General features: G+C 36.3%; 1 protein-coding gene across 1 annotated transcript in view; it reads left to right on the top strand.

The window, feature by feature from the left end:
* Nucleotides 1–20,115, top strand: part of Cad99C (cadherin 99C) — a 466,185-nt gene that overhangs the window by 234,004 nt on the left and 212,066 nt on the right. The window contains exon 3 of the mRNA XM_069832876.1: nucleotides 8,917–9,007. Coding sequence (XP_069688977.1) covers nucleotides 8,926–9,007 — 82 coding nt within the window. The 5' untranslated portion in view covers nucleotides 8,917–8,925. The remainder of the gene's footprint in view (nucleotides 1–8,916; nucleotides 9,008–20,115) is intronic.

The following is a 20,115-nucleotide window of genomic DNA, read 5'->3' as shown; positions in this document are numbered from 1 at the left end:
GTTAAATAATCACTTTTAGTTTACCTATACAGATCAATTCTTTCCAAGCTTCACATATTTTCTGTTTTCAAGTCAACCGACGTCCTATATGAATAATTTTTCACATTCCAAACTACCTTTCCTCTGAAAATTAGTCCATTTTTCCAGTTTTTTCTCCAAAAGAATTCAGTATCGGCTGTTATAGAAAACTCAACTGCTTATTCAAATAAAGTCCTTATTGTAAAAAATTGTGAAATATTGTAATTGTAATCTTGTAAAATTTTGACTTGTCCCACATCTTAAAGCTTCATTGCTAATGTAAGATCTATGGAAAATAATGAATGAAATAAAAAAAAAATCAATTTCTGTATATCTCTCCTGATTGAATTGTTTATGCCTTTAAATTGAATTAACCGACTTGCTATGTATTATATTTTATAACTCAACTGATGAATAATCGTTTGGGTTTATAAATTTAATAATCTGATTGGCTATGTATTGTATATTTTTAGTAGAACCACAGTCTAGTATATACAGTCGCGAAGCTCAATACGTAGTAAATATGCAAACATTAGATAGTTGCTCACCACTAGGATCGCTAATATCGCCTCATTACAGGCAATGCAAAATAGAACCGTCACAGTCTATTGTTTCTAGCACCCTCAAAACTCAAGCTTCGTGACTGTATATAGTAGACTGTGGTAGAACCATCGGCAGACTCGCTGGCCTGCTGATCCGGAGCTGCGTTCGGGCTTGGGTTGGATCCCCCGTTTGGTCTGATTGATTGGTTTCATCCGAGGTTTTCCCCAGCCGTGAGACTGATGCCGGGTGGTCTATGGAGAGTCCTCGGCCTCACTTCACTTCACCCTCGTTTGGTCGGATTACCTGGTTGGGTTTTTCCGAGGTTTTCCCCAACCACAGGGCGAATGTCAGGTAATCTGTTGGCGAATCCTTGGTATCACTTCATCTCACTACATCTCGCCAAAAAATTATAATTATAATCTTGTAAAGTGTTGACTTGTTCCACATCTTACAGCTTCGTTGCCAATGTAAGATCTATGGAATACAATAAATGAAATGAATAAAACTGAAAGACACATAGGGATATAAAAAGTCACGATACGTTGTGATTTGAAGAACGCAAAATTTGTATTATTTCAACAATCACTGAAAAATAGTCAAGTACGACAAATAATAATGAAATAAACACACAATTACCATAAAGTGATTTCGTTTCAACGTCTGCATTACGCTAGTCAGTACTAACATCACTAAACATAAATCACTTACTTAGTTGCTTGCTTGCTTTTAAGGAACCCGGAGATTCATTGACGCCCTCACATAAGCCCGCCATTGGTCCCTATCCTAAACAAGATTAATCCAGTCCCTATCATCATATCCCACCTCCCTCAAATCCATTTTAATATTACCTTCCCATCTACGTCTCGACCTTCCCAAAGGTCTTTTTCCCTCCGGCCTCCCAACTAACACTCTATATGCATTTCTGGATTCACCCATACGTGTTACATGCCCTGCCCATCTCAAACGTCTGGATTTAATGTTCCTAATTATGTCAGGTGAAGAATACAATGCGTGCAGTTCTGTATTGTGTAACTTTCTCCATTCTCTTGTAACTTCATCCCTCTTAGCCCCAAAATATTTTCCTAAGCACCTTATTCTCAAACACCCTTAACCTGTATTCCTCTCTCGAAGTGAGAGTCCAAGTTTCACAACCATACAGGACAACCGGTAATATAACCGTTTTATAAATTCTAACTTTCAGATTTTTTGACAGCAGACTGGATGATAAAAGCTTCTCAACCGAATAATAACAGGTATTTCCCATATTTATTATGTGTTTAATTTACTCCCGAATATCATTTATATTTGTTACTGTTGCTCCCAGGTATTTGAATTATTCCACCTCTTCAAGAGATAAATTTCCAATTTTTATATTTCCATTTCGTACAATATTCTCGTCACGAGACAATCATATACTTTGTCTTTTCGTGAAAACATAAATCACTAGGCTTAGAAAATTGTACAGACTCGTATATTCAAGGCATAACAAAATTCTAAAGTAACCTAACCTAATCTGTCACAGATTCGTGTATGCAAGGCATAACAAAAGCTTAACCTAACCTGTCACAGATTCATAAAGGCCTATGCAAGGCATAGCGTGAGTGTACACTAGCGTGAAACTTTTGTAATGTCACCAAAGTTATATTTGTACGACTGGTAAGACAGTTGAAAGTGCATAAACAGAGTAGAAAGGGAACTAACTCGGTGTTAGTTCAACCATGGAATGCATGGGTGATTATACAAAAAATTAAGTCTGGTATCACTAGTGAAAAATACAATATTAGTTTGGAGATCTACAGAACAGTATCTCTCTTTCTATATGTCACAAATGCTTACCCATTTAACACGTGTAACGCCTCATTTGCTGTGCGAGAACGAGATCAACGCTCTCTGTATAACGATAAACGAAAATAAATAACGTCACATCACTGACAGAGTTCGACAGTTCTCTGCGTATAATTTACTCGGCCGCAGAGTCCGTTTTTCGCATGCATTACATTCACATTTACTTCAAATAATGTTCGAGTTTTAATTGTCTTGTCACTTTTTTCATGATCATGATCGCCTCTAAATTGCACCACTTCACTCACTCCCGAATTCGTTTGTATTGTTACCACGCAATTCTCTTCAGTACACATACACTATTCATTACCTGTGCTTAATTTACGTTGTTTTCTATGTATGTTTGAAATTGTCAACAAGGCACTCCACGTCAAGACTTGTTACCGTTTAATGAACTCCATTCTTAATCATAAACGACCGCACTCAAATACAGCTTTTAACTACAAGTCAATCACAACACCAATACACTACCCCATACGATAGACAGCACCCTCAAATGGCAATTCAGAACGTAATCGCATCAGCGACCTCTAGGAACAACTCTATGAGTGACGTCACGAACAAGCGACCTCTATAATCCATTAACTAAAACGATTTTATTTCAATAATAATATAAAGGAATAAAGCTAATATTAAAGTGTTATTTGATTATCTTTACGAGTATTCATATTAAAATGTGCTCATCGAGATGAAATATTACCCATTAAATAAATAATACGAAAAATTACACATTCCGCACCTGTGGAGTAACGACTAGCGCGTCTGATAGCGAAACCAGGTGGTCCGGGTTCGATTTCCGGTTGGGGCAATTTATCTGATTGAGGTTTTAGCACAGTCTACTATATACAGTCACGAAGCTTGAGTTTTGAGGTTGATAGAAACAATAGACTGCGACGCTATTTTACATTGCCTGTAATGAGGCGATATTGGCGATCCTAGTGGTGAGCAACTATCTAATGTTTGCATATTTACTACGTATTGAGCTTCGCGACTGTATATGCTAGACTGTGGTTGTAGATTCAAAAATACGTATTTCAATCAATTTTCCCCTCTTCTTGTTTTTCACTATCCGCCAGAGTATACCTAGCTGCTGGTCTTCTGTTTTGAAACGCTCTTGCCAAATTCTGAGTCATCATATTCACTCTGTTTAATTTATCTTCCTTCACTTTATAATTCATATATGTTTATTTTAATTTTCTGTCAACAAATTTATGTAAACATTTAATATTGTAAAATTCATGTAGGAGAGTATACTGAGTCCTTCTGGGCTACCTCCAATGGGAGGCAGTTAACAATTAAAAAATTTATTTTACTGTATGTTAAGGCTGACAAGCAAACATTTTCATGGGTGCAGATAAAAAAAAAATATTTTTTTCTTCCACCATGTTAATAATGTCAAAACAAGTGCTTATACAAATTTTGGCCACTCGACCTCAATTACGAGGCCGTCCAGTGATATTCCCTGAGGCCGTTTACAAAAAAAAACACAATTTCATGAAAAGATTTATTGAAACAGATACAGCAATTGTTGAGCTGTTTTTCAACATATTCCCCAATGGATTTTTTTTTTAATTTTACGTTTTATTGAACGACGTTCGCAACTGCCGAGGTTATATCAGCTTCGCCGGTGTGCCGGAATTTTGTCCTGCAGGAATTCTTTTACATGCCAGTAAATCTAGTGACATGAGCCTGTCGCATTCTAGAATTAATAATGCAATTTGGGTTATAATTATTAATCTTAATATACCCCGGCTGTTAGACGTTGATAATCGAGCAGTTTTACTTAAATCTCATCGACCTGGGCCGGGATCGAACTCGCAACCTCGGGCACAGAAGGCCAGCGCTATACCGCCTGTGCCACCCAGGGCAACTGCCCAGTGGAATTGAGACATTTGTCATACCATAGGATCAATATTTGTATTCTTGTGTGGTGTTGTGCACCTCACTGTTGATCCTACGGTATGACAAATGTCTCAATTACAGCGGGAAATATGTTGAAAAATAGCGCAAGAATTGCTGTATCTGTGCCAATAAATCTTTCCATGAAATTGTGTTTTTTTTCTGTAAACGGCCCCAGGGAAAATCACTTTCTGGAAGGCTCTCGTAATTGCGGTCTAGTGGCCAAAATTTGTATAGGCTAAGTACTTCTTTTGACATAAACATGGTGGAAGAAAAATGTTTAACTTTTTTATCTGCCTCCATCAGAATGTTTGCTTGTGAGACGCGTTGATCTGTCCCGTCTTCACGAAGTTTCGATTAGTTTAAAGCAGGCCTGCACAAACAGCGCTCAAAGAGCGCGCGCGCTCCTTCGGAGCGTGAGAGCGGTGTTTACCGCTCGCCGAAACGGAGAGGAAGATACGTCAGAATGACATAGACTTGCTATAGGTAGAGGAGAGGGAAACGACCACTCAGTTATCTAGTGGAGTGCAGTGTGTAGGCCTATTCTCAGTAACTGTTTCACGTTGCTTACCTACTGCTACAGTACAGTATGGAGGAATCTAAAAGACGGAACATGACATTTAACATTTAACGATTTACAGCTCGAACTTATTGATCTTCAATGTGACCTAAGGGCTAAAGATCGTTTGAATAATACTACTAGCCTGGTTGAGTTTTACAAGACTAATCATTAGCAATAATAACCACGACTACACAGGCTGGCTGTGAAAATGATTGCTATGTTTGACTCAACATTTATATTTGTGAGCAACTGTTTTCTATAATCAACTTTAATAAAGGCCTACCTGATGTTTCATTATGATCAGTAGGCTACGGTTCCTTTCAGTTGCCAACAGCATAAAACCTCGTTTTGATGTACTGATAAATAAAAATATAACAAAATGATATTATACATTTAAGTAGCTATAGAATTTCTATTACTTCTGTAAAATAAATATTTATTTATTAATTATTATTAATAATAGTCCAAGGTAGTTTTGCAAACACTAAACGGGAATTCATTTCGTAAGCACTCGTAATAGTACTTCCTTTTGTGTAGGACTACATTTTGTACGAGATTACTCCTTCTTCCAATCCACCCTTATACAGAGCGGAGCTAATATCTGCAGTCCGCTCATGACCTGTGAGCCGGCTCGGAGAGCGCAAACCTTGTGCAGGCCTGGTTTAAAGCTATCTCCACAGCGTTTGCTCTGTCTGCCATAATTGATTGGTTTTTAAGTTATTTGGAATGAGGTCCAATATGGTCTCACTATCTGTAAATGAATATGCTGTTTTCATTTGTATTCTGTATTTATGTACATAACGTTTGCATACTTGAGTCCGTTCCACATCATGAGTACACATAATGTCCACCGGTGTGTTCTACATCCTTTACAGAGCTTCTTATGAACCATTTTGTTTATACTCGTATTCAGCACTTACGATTCATTACCGGGAAGGTATAAGCTCATTTTCTCCTTTTACTTTCTAATTAGAGAAAGTGTTGTGATGCTGCAAATATATAGATTTCGAGATTACCTAGAAATATACATATTTTTAGCATCAATAACGCCGAAAAAGTAAATTTCTGCATCTCCTCGATTATTAGAACGATTTTATTTATATTCAGTATTTAGTCGAAAGTATTATTTTGTAAGTTGGTTATTTAACGGCACTGTTTCAACTACTAGGTTATTTAGCGTCGATGAGATTGGTGATAGTGAGATGGATGGTATTTGGAAAGATGAGCCCGAGGATTCGCCATAGATTACCTGGCATTCACCTTAGGGTGGGTAAAACCTCGGAAAAAACCGAACCAGGTAATTAGCTGAAGCAGGGATCGAACCTGCATCCGAGCGCAACTTCGGACCGGCAGGCAAGCACCTTAACCGACTGAGTCACGCCAGTGGCTTCAATCTTATTTATTCAGGAAATATGCACATGAAATTTAATAATTGTAGTAAGACATATTAATACGTCTTTATTTGCAATCAAAAATACAAAATGGCCACGAGGTCGAAAATACTTAAACGATTTTTTATTTTGTTTCTTGCTGGTGTCAATGTGGTCCGAAGTCCCTGCGTTTCGGAGAAATTCAATAATTATTTCCTTTTTTCAGCGAAATAAGAAAGCATGCTATCAGATTATCATCATACAACAGACTTTTGCTAATCCGGCGAGGGTGCCGGATTGCTGAGAGTGATTAAAAATGTTATACAATTTGATGCGCCAATCTCTCCACTTGAATTTCTAAATCGAAAGTAGAACGTTCCACACGTGGCCAGCGAGTGTACAGTAGTGAAAAAAAAAAAAAAACCGGACCGATCCTTGTAATTGATTTCAGTCACAGATTCCAATTTTGCTAGTCACAAAACACATCCATATTGTATAATTAATTGTATCAATGAAATTTATTGTATTTGTTCGATTCTTACCGTCTTTTGTTTCCTTCAGTGCCTCAAACTTACAGACGAAAAAACTTTGAGGGCCGTATCCATAGACATTCTTAGCGAGGGATTCCGGTGGATGATCAGCGAAACTAACGTTTTTCATATTCATAAACCAATGTTAGCGATATGAATAATTCGTCCCTCCTCTGGCAAAGTCGGGGCTAGTTTAGCACGCTCGTAGCGGGGCTAGCGAAATGTCTATGAATAGCACCCTGAGAGTTTTATTTTCATCTGGCATCAATATTACATTTCTACCTCTATTCGGCAAAGATAACTGCATATTTTTACATTAAATAGAAGTACATACCTCTGGCTTCACTATGCATATTGAAATTACCACAATTTGACACAATATACAGCACAGGATTCTTTTGTATCAGCTACAAGGGTCTGTCCGGGTTTTTTTGCCACTACTGTACATATACGAGAATATATGTGCATAGGCTACGTGGATAAGTAATATAGTATAACACATGGCTTTGGTTGAAGTTTCCCAGAAAACTATTACAGTATAATAATAATAATAATAATAATAATAATAATAATAATAATAATAATAATAATAATAGTAAAAATAACACAATAACTAAGCAAAAGCTTTAGTAGTCAAGCAGTCAATGCGAAATGGAAGTCACGCAGCCAATAATTTTTTATCAGCTTCACTTTTTCAGTGTGGAGTTCATTTTATATTCACTTCGACCAGTGGCGTACGCAGAATTCTTTCAAGGGGAGGGGGTCATTATTAAAATTGTTTACAAGTATATACATTTTCGGTGTCTTGAATTTATGTAGGCATTATTATTATTATTATTATTATTATTATTATTATTATTATTATTATTATGTTACGGTATATTTATTAATATTATACTATGTTCTAATAGAACGTATTCATGAATACTCTTATATAAAATCTTATTCACAGCCATCCAATTTTAATAAACAAGTTAAGTTTCATAGTTTGTCGGCTTCATTTTATTACATGGTCGGTGCTAAGCGGTAGATCTCTCTATAATAAAGATAGCATTGTTATAATTCGAGCATGCCACAGTACCAAGAATAGGGTTCATATTGAACGGGGGATAGGAGGACTATGCCTTATGTCGATGTAGATTTTGTTACTTTGACAGTGAAAAATTAAAGAAAGGAAAACGATTATGGATAACAAAATACTCAAATATAAATATAGACCTATAAAGCAGTAACATGAACTACTGCCAAGAAGTCAAAAGGAGAATAGCAATGGCAAAGGAAGCTTTTAATAGAAAAAAAAAAGCATCTTCTGCGGACTTCTGGAGAAAGAACTAAGGAAGAGACTAGTGAAGTACTTTGTGTGGAGTGTAGCATTATATGGGGCAGAAACATGGACATTACGACGAATTGAAGAGAAGCGACTAGAAGCATTTGAAATGTGGATATGGAGAAGGATGGAGAGTGTGAAATGGACAGACAGAGTAAGAAACGGGGCTGTGTTGGAAAGAGTGCATGAAGAAAGGATGACTAAAACTAATGAGAAAGAGGAAAAGATCACTAGTTGAAAAGAAACTGCCTTCTAAAGGATGCACTGGAAGGAATGGTGAACGGGAGAAGAGTTCGGGGCAGAAGAAGAAATCAGATGATAGATGACATTAAGAAATATGGATCATATATGGAGACAAAGAGAAAGGGAGAAAAGAGGAAAGACTGGAGAATGCTGGGTTTGCAGTGAAAGATCTGCCCATGGGCAGAACACTATGAATGAATGAACATTTTTTTTTTAAGTTCAAGGGGGTAGGGGTTCAAACTTGGTAACCCCTCCCTCTTGCGTACTCTTCTGAATACGACTGTAGTTTATCTACGTCACAGGGCCTTCAGTTTCACTCCCTTTCCAAAGAAAGCTAGCTTACAGGTTTCATCGGCCTTGAAAATCGCTCTCCATCAAGTTAACCCCACGCGGACTCTGAACGAGTGATGTGTCAATACTGATGCGGATTTTCACTTCGTGTGTGAACATATAGGTCAGCGTGATCAGTGATCTGGTGCGGCTGTTTCGTCAGTCGCTTACCACAGGCCCTCATTAGCATCATAATCTCTCACTTCCACTAATCAGTTTTCCCTAAAATTCTGTGTGTTTCTTCTGTTCCAGGCCTGAACCATGACGAGAAGAAAATGTGCACACGCTCTCTACTTCGTCTTGATTGTGGCGGGGTTGTTCTGCCCCGGCTCCGCAAAACCTGGTAAGTTTGTAAACTGTTTATTAAGTAACTTTCATTAACTTTTAAGACTATAATTTGAGTCTAAAAATTCATTATTTTTAAATTCAGATATGTATTTTTATTTTTAGAAAATTTAATTAGATTTTATAGATTACTCCTCACTATCATAAATATCTTCCTAAGCAAATTTAAAAGTTTGTTGTCTGTTTCGTCTGCCAGTTTCTTGAGATGTCTGATAATTCTTCTTCTTTCTTTTCTTTGAAATGTTTTAAGAAGGACTTTCTCCATATGAAGGGGTGGATTTCAAACTGGCCTAAGTTCAAATGACAAGTTATGAGAAAAATGAAAAAAAAAAAAACTGATAAGATAAATTTGACGCCCTTAGATCCGTTTGAAAAAAACACATGCAGACACTAAATGTAGAGATAGGAGAGTCTGTTAAATAAACTTAAACTGTTGTATATAATGAAGGATGGATCGAACAGAGAAATATTCTCTCGGGACTCGAACCCGGTTTTCAGCTCTACGTACTGACGCTTTATTCACTAAGCCACACCGGATTCCAGTCGGATCGAATCCCCTCAGTTTAAGGAGTTAGGTACAGCTTACAGCAGTAAAATGTTTGGAAATATTCAACATTTTTTCCTCCATTACTGTATCTTGTACAATAATGAAAATTGGTAGGTGTAAAATACTGTCCTTCTGCTATATGAATAAAATATTTTTAAGATTTAAAAAATTATTTGTTTATGTATTTTGTTCAAAATTCATAATGGTGGTAGTTCACTGTGCAATGATGAAGCGTTTTCCTCATAACTCATAAACTTGTTAACTTTTTCATGTTCTCTCTCTTTTATTTTATTGCTGAAACTCATGTTTACAATACATTCCTTAATAAATAATATCTTTTTTTATTTTGTGTTAGAAGAAAATACTGATATTCGACCATTTTTAAATGAATTTATTTTTTATTAAACAATCTATCAAAGGTAGAGAAGTGATCTTGCATCATATTGTAGATATGACATGTATAAGTACACACAAAAAATTTCATCAACGAATGCTGGATAGTTTTTTAGTTATGCGGGAAACGCTTCATCAGTGCACAGAGAACTGAATTTTAAAAAATGTAAATAATATTTTTTAAATCGTAAAAACATTGTTTACATATAACAGAAGGACAGCGTTTTACACAGATTAATTTTCATTATTGTAGAAGATACAGTAATGGAGGAAAAAAATGTTGAATATTTCCAAAATTTTACTGCTGTAAGCCGGACCTAATCCCTTAAGTTCTATCCCTCAGTTTTCCCTTTGGTAGCCTACCCTCATGTTCTGTGTCATAGAATATGTGACAGGACACAATCTCCAACGCACTATGTAAAGAGGTGCACTCATTACGAGTGACTAAGTAGCCGAGATCCGACGGGATGAGCGCCGTCTTGAATCACTAAGTGATTACTTACGCATATCATATTATATTTCCGTGCAGGAATTCTGCGTTACCACATGATGAAGTCACTCGTAATGACCCATGTATGTATCATAAATGAAAATTCGTTGTTTTAAAGTGTACTGCATGCCATGAACTAAGCTCAAATGTACTGAATGGAAGTTAGCTGTATATCACATTTTTTTCTTCGGCAGACGCATTCAATCGATGACAGTAAAAGGTTGTTGTTGATGTTTATTGACTACTGGCTTTGAGTCAGAGGCCGTTTTAGGGTCTTATACGCGCAGGATGCCCTCTCCAGCCATTGTACATAAATAACAATAAATATATATTTACATACTTATACACTATTTCTGGCTTAAGTGCCAGTAGGCGTGTGAGTGCGGTGATTGGCTTTTTATTTATTTTATTTTATTTTATTTTATTTTTTACTTTATTTTTTTTTGTTTTAATTTTTTGGTGTAGGCCTAATTTGTTAATTTGGGATGCTTAAGGAATGGTGAACGGGACAAGAGTTCGGGGTAAAAGATATCAGTTGATAGACAGCATTAAAGTATTATATGGGGAGATTAAGAGGAAAGCAAGAAAGGGAAATGCTGGGTTTGCAGTTAAAGACCTCTCTTGGGCAGAACACTGTGCATACATATACATATATATATATTTTTTAAGTTTCCCCTTCCGGTGGCAGAAGCGTCTGAATCGTTATGGAGACTTTCATGGTGTGGTGTTATTTTATTCATCTGCCTCTCTGTTGCTGTCGTGTGTCCTCTCAGACAGTATTCAAATTTCCAACAGTGTTTGCGGTTTTGTTTGTGTGTTTTAGTTTGGTGGTGGGGGATGGTGGTAGTTGTAGAGGAGTTTCTCCAGTGTTGTTCTGTTGTTTGTGTTCGGGGGATTTGCGAAGATGTGTTGTGTATATACGCGATTTACTGCCGAATGTGTGTATTTCCTGTTTATGTTGTTTAGGTGTGTGAAGAGTGACTTTGTTTTGGTCGTAGTGTAAACTGTGTTATTTCTGGTGCGCCTGTGCAGGTGGAAGATTTGGCGGAGAATTCTTCTTTCGCGGGCTTCAAATTTCAATTGGGTCGTTGGAGGGGCTTGTGCGAGGAAAATGGAGGGATGTATGCATAGGGATCGAACCAATGCTTTGTATAGGTGGAGGAGTGTTTCGGTTATACAGCCGGGTCGATTGATGCCACTTAGGTAGCTTATTGCTCTGTTGGCTGCGTTATATTTCCTCCAGGTTTCTTCAGCTACTTCGGTCCAGGAGAGTTTGGAGGTGAGGGGTATTCCTAGATATGTGAGATTTCGCTGGAGTGGAAGTTGAGTGTTGGCTATTGTCGACGGTAATTACCTGTTGCTGGGAAATGCTCTATAATTTCAATTTTATTATTCAGCAAGAGGTATAAAATAAATAACAAAGAACAAAGGACATCATTTAAGGATAAATTGGTACACATATTCGTATATATTTTAAAATTACAAACCAACATGAAGAAAAACAGGTTGTCTAATTGTAAGAAAGGATAATCTTAATATTTCTTATCTTTTCGTGATACAAACAGGTTTTTGAACTAATCCAAGTTGTTCCCGACAATAATTCTGACGATTGCGACATAATATTTATGATAAGGGTAGCACTAATTTTGTTGAAATGAAAATAGATGATGAACGGTATTGTAGCCGCCGAGCGCCGTGCTCTGAATTATAACGAATTATGGAGACATTTTGAAGTAAGTAAAAAGCCAATAATTCGAGGATATTTTCCCAATTTGTTTGTCATTATTTGCATTTCATTTCATCGAGATCCAAACCCGGAATTGAAATATTTACGCGCAGTTCTTTTGGTGCCGATACTTACAGACTTTCAAAATGTTGTTCTCACAGTGTCTAAATTGCTTGCATTCCGAGGCTTTCATCACGACACCGGAAGTGCCTTTCTAGAGCACGGTGCAGTGCTTGCAGCGGAATCACTGGTGTTAAAGACTACTCGCAGTGTTCATGTCGGAGTAATTAAGATTTTAATCAAGCTGAACCAACTACGATAATGGTAATGATCACGTTGAACAGCTTCTTGTATCTGCAATAACGCTCATCATGAACTAGTTATGTTGCCATGACGTAATAATACTTAATAGCAACTAATAATAATGGGAAAAATTAATTTCTTTTGTGGCTACAGTAATAATACTTTGTTCGCTTTCTTTCCTTTAATAGCATTAGTCTTTTCGCTTCAATCGGAAGGCCGTCTGACAAAATACAGAATGTCCCATTTATCTTGTGCACCTATTATAACTTTCTTGTTTGGATAGGTATTGGAATTTTTGTTTTTGAGAGTTATGTTAGAACGAGGAGCTAACATGAATGTGGAGATTTGGTGCATGTTACTACATTATGGTACAAGATACACGTGAAGTCATCAATTTTTCAAATAGCACTACATATTTTAATCATGTTACATTGATTACACACATTAAGAAGAGTTCAAAAATGTATCACAATGCCACCTTCCCAATGAATAACAACAATAAAATGCAAAATGAATTCCATTAGAATGTGCCGTTTGTTGTGGTGCCCCATTCATCTTGTGCATTAACTTACACAAAACGAAAGACGACTGACGTCCGTACACGTAGTGTATTGTGTGTTTGGTGTCTTAACATATAACAAACCACAACTGTCGACGCAACAATCTACCTACAGTGGCCTGCACGTTCTCCGGACCTGTCGCCACTCTACTTCTTCCTGTAGGGAACTGTACAGGACAGTGAGTACCAGAACATTCTGACAACACCAGACGACATGCAGCAACGCATTCGACAGGCTTGTGTGTCCATTCAGCCAGCAACATGCCGGACAGTCATACGGTCTTTCGGGGAACGCCTTCGAATGTGCATTAATGTGAATGGTCCCCATTTGGAACATCTTCTGTGGCTCTCAAAGCATAACATTATCACATTGGAAGTACGTTTTTGTTTCGTTTTGTTGTTGTTATTGATTAGGAAGGTGACATTGTGATATACTGTATATTTGAACTCGTCTTAAGTGTGTGTAATCAATGTAACATGATTAAAGTATGTAGTGCTATTTGAAAAATTGATGACATCACCCGGTCACTAATTAGCCTAAGTCTATTCTTAAGAAATGTAAAATCGTAGACATTTTCTTCTTTGGAGTTATAAAAATATTTTATTATTATTATATTATTATTATTATTATTATTATTATTATTATTATTATTTAAGGCGGTTAGGCTTTACATTTATTCGAATCAGTGGAAAGGTCATTTTCAACCTTTAAAATGATTTTAATAGACAAAAGACATAGCCTAACTTTTGAAAATTTTGAGAAAATCTTGATAATATATTATGCTACTAGAAAACAAATGTGGAGCTTAGTTTCAAAGTCGGGCAACTCCACTTTTGCTTCTTTACAGGAAATGGGAAAAACTAGATCCTCGGAAAACAGTGTTACCGTTATACGTACATTTTTCTTTAAACATTCTCATGGGTCATAAAAATATTTTACAGTCTCAAAATATTATTAAATTAATATTCAGGTCGAAATTTAAGTTTAAAAAGTGGAGTTGTCCATCTCTGAAACTAAGTCATGGAGTTGTCTGTTTATGAAACCAAATGAAGTCACACTTAAAGTGGAGTTGTCTGTTTTTGAAACCAAACGAAGCCATATTTAAAGTGAAATTGTCTACTTTTGAATCTAAGTCTCTTCTAGCTCGGTTTCAAAGCAAATTTACGTAAAATAGTACTTATTCATCCACAAACCGATTATATAAACAATCAGCCATGTTGAATTCACGATGCGTGACGGGAAAAGGTGGTACGAATGTGGGCTTCTCATTGGCTACTGAAGGAATTGTCCTAACTTGAAACCAAGCCACAGTGGAGTTGTCTACATTTTGATTTTAAAGCGCACAATTAAGTGCTATTTTCGCTCTGTTCTGTTCGTTTTTTGAACCTAAACAGTTCCAGAATCGCATTCAGCACACAAAATTCTGTGAGAAACAATCAATATCTCGAAATCGCAAAAAAAATGGAGTTGTCTAACTTTGATACTACGCTCCTCAAATAACATGTGATGCTTATAGTCATACACATAAAAATGTAAAAATACTTACTTTCATGCATAACTAATCTTTCGTAATTAATTGATAAACTAGTGGACTTACTCGTGTTAATTATGTAAGATTTGTCCGGCTTACAGGTGTTTCAGTGCTTCACGCACCATCCTCAGAGCCTACTAGATCACGGCTCATCTCGAACTTCTCTGCCTGTTATGTGGGTGTGTTTGATTGTTGAAAGGTGTTGAAGGGTGGAGTCAAATAGTGTGTGTGTACTGAAATTGATCTGTGTGTTGAGAATTTGATTGGGGTGTGTTTTAGTGTGTTTGTATATTTCGTATTGTTCTAGTGTGTTGAGTTTTTGGTTCTTGGGTTGCATGTGTAGGATTTCCATGTCTGTATTTATGTTATTGTATGTATGGTTAGCATTGGTTATGTGATTGGCGTATGTAGATGTATTGTGTCCTCTGGTTATTGCTTTAATGTGTTCTTTGTAGCGTGTTTGGAATGATCTGCCTGTCTGTCCTATGTAGAACTTATCGCAACTATTAATGTGAGTTTGTATAGCCTACACCTGTGTGGTCGTATTTATTTGTTCGTGTTTTTTGTGTGTTGAGATGTCTTTGTAGCGTGTTTTCTGTTCTGTATGTTGTGTTGTATTTCTGCTTTCTGAATGAAGATGCGATCTTATGTGTGCTTTTGTTTTCATATGTTAGTGCGATGTATTTCTTGTGTTCTTGTGTTTGTGTTGTGTTTTGCGTGTTTTTGTGTTTTTTAAGTTTTTGTTTTGTCTTCCTTATGATGTTGTCTATTATGTTTGGATTGCAACCGTTTTCTTGTGCTATGTATTTGATTGTGTTCACTTCTTCATTGTAGTGTTGTTGGCTCATGGGTATGTTGAGTAATCTGTGTACCATTGTCCTGAATGCAGCATGTTTGTGTTGTATGGGGTGGTTAGATGTGTTGTGTATGTGTGTGGTGGTGGTAGTTGGTTTTCTGTATATTTTGTAGGTGTGTTTGTTGCCGATTTTTGTTATGGTGATGTCTAGGAAATTTATGGAGTTGTTGTTTTCAAGTTCTAGTGTGTATTGAAGTTTTGGGTGTAATTTGTTCATATATATTGGTGTAGTTTGTTCGAGATGACGCCGTGATCTAATAGGCTCTGAGGATCGTGCGTGAAGCACTGAAACAGCTGTAAGCCGGACAAATCTTACATAATTAACACGAGTAAGTCCACTAGTTTATCAATTAATTATATTCAAGTGTTAAAAGAAGTGCACGCAAGATTCAAAATGGATAATCTTTTGTGGTCTATTTTATATACCAAAAATAAATATTTTTCTTTCCTATAATTAAAGAGTAGTAGGCTACCTAATTACATGATTTTGCAACATATTTAGGTGCCTAAAACACCAATTTTTCATGCCTAAAATTCCGAGGTCTAGTTATAAGTCACAAACATTATTCGTGAACAACGTTCGCTTTGGTTTGGACGAGCCTTTACACTTTTACGGAGTCGCACTGAAATGTTAAGTCAGGAAAATACACCTAAAGATTGGAACGTCAAGTATCCCTGATACGAAGATAAGAAGGTAATGCTAGAGCGAAATAACACTGCATAGCCTATGCTAGGAATACCTATGAATGTGAAGCAATGTGTACAAGTTGGAGAGTGGAGCCAGTTTACCGAAGAACCTTGGCATTTGATCCTGGGACCACCTGCGGGAAATAACTTCACTTTTATTTCCAACCCAGTCACTCAGGACCCAAACTGTCGATTACTAAATGTTTCAGAATGCGCTGATTCCACAATTCTAGGATTATGTAAAGCCTTCAGGAGACAACCGAAATTGTTATTAATAACTAGTGACTAATACTCCGCGATATGTAGGTTTTTATATCTCTGGAACTAATGCCTTGATCACGAAATCTATCTGGTTACCATGGTAATTACCCGAGCGGAAAGCCTCACTTCTTTCCCTATATAACATACCGTACATTACATACACTGGGCTGCAAAATAAATGCCGATACGAAGTTATATCGTTTGTGCGAGATCGTGCGTATTTGCTTGTTTTCCGCACAGAACCAATACGCGGTAAGTGTGAAATACCACATTCAGTATTCCCAACGTAACACACATAACAATTTCCCTCTTCTTACCGCTTAAGCGCGACATTCATTTTACTGCTTTAGGCTTTTAACATATTATTTTTAGAGACGTTTAACATAGTAATCATTATAAATTGGAAACTTACCACTGCAATTTCACCTAAATTGCAATGTTAATTATTGTTTTTAAATATTTGCAAAAATTAAGTAAAGTCTACTACTCCACGAAACTTATTGCATTCCTGATACAAGTAACATTAAGGAAGCCGTGAAATAATCAACAAGATTCCAGATGCGGATGTTATTACTGCAATATGTTATATAAATAATATTTTTAAAATATTAAAATGAAAAATAAATCATTACATAACCTTACCGTTTGTTTTAAGTTCGCATTTATAGACTGGGGGGGGGGGGGAAGACAGACGTATATCACGGCCTGCTGGAGTATAGTAAACACAGAAAACATTTTATAGCAACAATGTTGAAGAAAGACATTTTGGTGTTGCCGTCATTAAACAGAAACCAACATGGAGATTTCATTGCAACTAATTAGAAATTCGTCTTTCAGGGTATGTAATAAACGATCTTCGCACAAAATAATGTACGATACACGAGCGGTATGTTTGTTTTCATGTTCTCGGAAATTAAAAAAGCTCAACTACGTTTCGCTTTTTCAATCTTTTCCTCGAACATGAAAACGTCAACATACCGCTCTTGTAACGTATATTACTATTTTCGAGGACTTTAGTAAATATGGCGAGGTGGAAAAGCCACTTTCCTGAAATTAGTTTTTAAAAACATGTAAATACGATTTTATAACATGTTCACGTTATTATTTAATATGAATTGATTTTAAATTATTCATATACTTTCATTTTACAGCATTGAAAATAGTGAAACTGCAGTTTATATGGTGTTCCACAGCCTTTCTTAATATCCATGGATGCTGTCATTGTTACAATGGATATTTATACGACCTGTTACGTTTCATATTGTATGAACAGAAAGTGTATCTATTTTATTATAACTATAAATATAAAATTTTATTATAAATACAGATACAGAACTGAAAATTGAATTTAATTGAAACATTTAGTTACACATTTCTATTGTTTCCTTGGCGAAATTCTCGTAACACAATGATATTTCAAATCGATAGCCACTTCGACTCTGCTTTTCTTTTGCAACCCAGTGTACAGCAGTGGCAAAAAAAAAAAACCGGACGACGGAATAATCAAAGTCCCCGAAATGAGCCACTGCGCATGCAACGCCCGTATTCACAAGATAGCGAGTAATCTATTGAAATTGTTGTAGTTTCGACTGCTGACGTAGCCCATTTCGAAAGCCATTAGAAAATAAGCTGGTAAAATTCATGTTCTGGGAATGATATGTTAATTAAGTAGTAAAATATCGCTGCAATCGAAAAGTATTGGGAATAAATTTGAATAAGAAACAAAAGAAAGTTTCCTTCATAGGCAGGATTCGAACCACGAAAGTCTTAGTTACCAGTCTATCGTGCTGTCACTGTAAATAAGGCTCTGAAATCAGTTACAGGAGTCGGTCCGGTTTTTTTTGCCACTACTGTGGTTAAAGGTATTAAATGTAATTTTAAAGACGCTGTATCAACTACGAAATTAGTCAGTCGATGAAATCGGCGATAGTCTATTTGGTGAAATGAGTTCGAAGATTCTCCATGCCATTATCTGACATTGCACCTTACAGTTGGGGAAATTTCGGAAAAAAAAAACCTAACCAGATAACAGCCCAAACGGGAATTGATCCCACGCCCGAGCGCAATTGGAATTTGGAATCACGTGTCCAAATTGCTAGACACCGTTTGAGCTATGCGGATGGAGTGCATTATTATTAGTCTATTATTATTATTATGATGATGATTATTATTATTATTATTATTAAATATGTAAGCAAAATTATATTTTTCGACCTATAAAAGCTGTCCCTTTTCATTTTTCGTACTGTTCTGTGCAAATAAATCAAGATGCAATTGGAACCGATTTAAAATAGAGGAAAGGAGCCTAATTTGGGGAGGTTTTTCAAAAATACTCTGTAAAAGTACATAAACAAACAGAAATAACTTTTAAGTATAATATTTTATTTATTTCACTAATTCAGATTATATTTCCTTAATATAAATTATTTTACTATTGATCAGTTTATAACAGAAAGCGAAAACAGGAAACATTGCTTTTAAGTAGTAATTTTCTAGGTCCTTTTTTATTTTTTATTTTTTTTTAGAGATAAGTAGAAGTATAAGGGTAGGTTTAACACTTGCAGCAAGACATCTTTCACTTTTCGGAGGAACATGAAGGCAGCGCCCATATCGTGCCACTTCATGCAGCGGATCCAGTTCTCCCCATTATAGTCATCTGAAAATAACCCGGAGCAATAGAGTCACTCAGCATCTTCACTGTCGTCAGAGCCACAGTATTTCACCTCAGTGTCAGTATCCGATTCTGAAGACAACTCTGGAAGTGACCTCTTCTCACACGGGATCTTGTCTTGATAATGGGCCTTTGGCATAAAAATCACACATTATATTAGCAAGAACTCGATCCCGGGACTTATTTATCAATTCCCTTTTCAACATTAGTAATATTTGATATATGACATTATTAGTGCATGTTTCTGGACGAATGAATGTTTTGCCAGCCACTTCGCTGATCATCGAACTCCGAATCTTCCAGGATAGAGCTATTTATTTTTTCTAATAAGCCACAAGCCTTTGGCGATTTAATTATATCTTGTATGTTGCGAACTTAATTTTATATTCATACGAAACTGTATGTGAACAATAAAAGCAATATGGGGTTCCCCAAATTAGGAAACCAACACCTCCTCAAAATTGGGACCACTTACAATTACCAAAGAAATTAATTTTAATAAGCACCATATTGAACTCGGAAATGAAACAAAATACGTAATTCGATACCCCAGACTTTATAATTCATATTAGTAACATTGAAATAAGAATAAATATTTACTTCTATTTAGAAATCTTCCGAATTGTCAACCTTGCAAAAACTTAACTTCTGTAACAAAAGGAGAACACGTCCTCATGGCTAAAGCAGGCTGGCTCAGACTAAAACCAAGCGGATTCAGCTAACGGAAGGCTGCCCAGAAATGTTTTACTTGCTTTTCACACGATGACAGCACTTCCTTGGTAGTAAAACCAAATACCTTAGTAAGGTATTTGGTAAAACACCACCTTCCCAAAATTAGGAAACCTCCCCAAATTAGGCTCTTTTCCTTTATAACTTAGAACAATGATTTTGCTTTATTACAAATTCAGACCCATTATCTGGTACTAATGGTACTTTTTTATTCGAATTCTTCAAATGTAGAAATTTTTCCCGTCGAAATTTAACGCAGACGATGTATGGTCAACAGATTTTATACGAAACCCATAATCAGAGACACTGTCCCCCCGGGGGGGGGGGAGGCCATGCTAAGGGTTTTATCGCT

The sequence above is a fragment of the Periplaneta americana genome, chromosome 8 (genome assembly GCF_040183065.1).
Source record: "Periplaneta americana isolate PAMFEO1 chromosome 8, P.americana_PAMFEO1_priV1, whole genome shotgun sequence".
NCBI lineage: Eukaryota > Metazoa > Arthropoda > Insecta > Blattodea > Blattidae > Periplaneta > Periplaneta americana.
The sequence above is the reverse complement of the archived record's forward strand: the minus strand, read 5'-3'. Positions and strand labels throughout refer to the sequence as shown.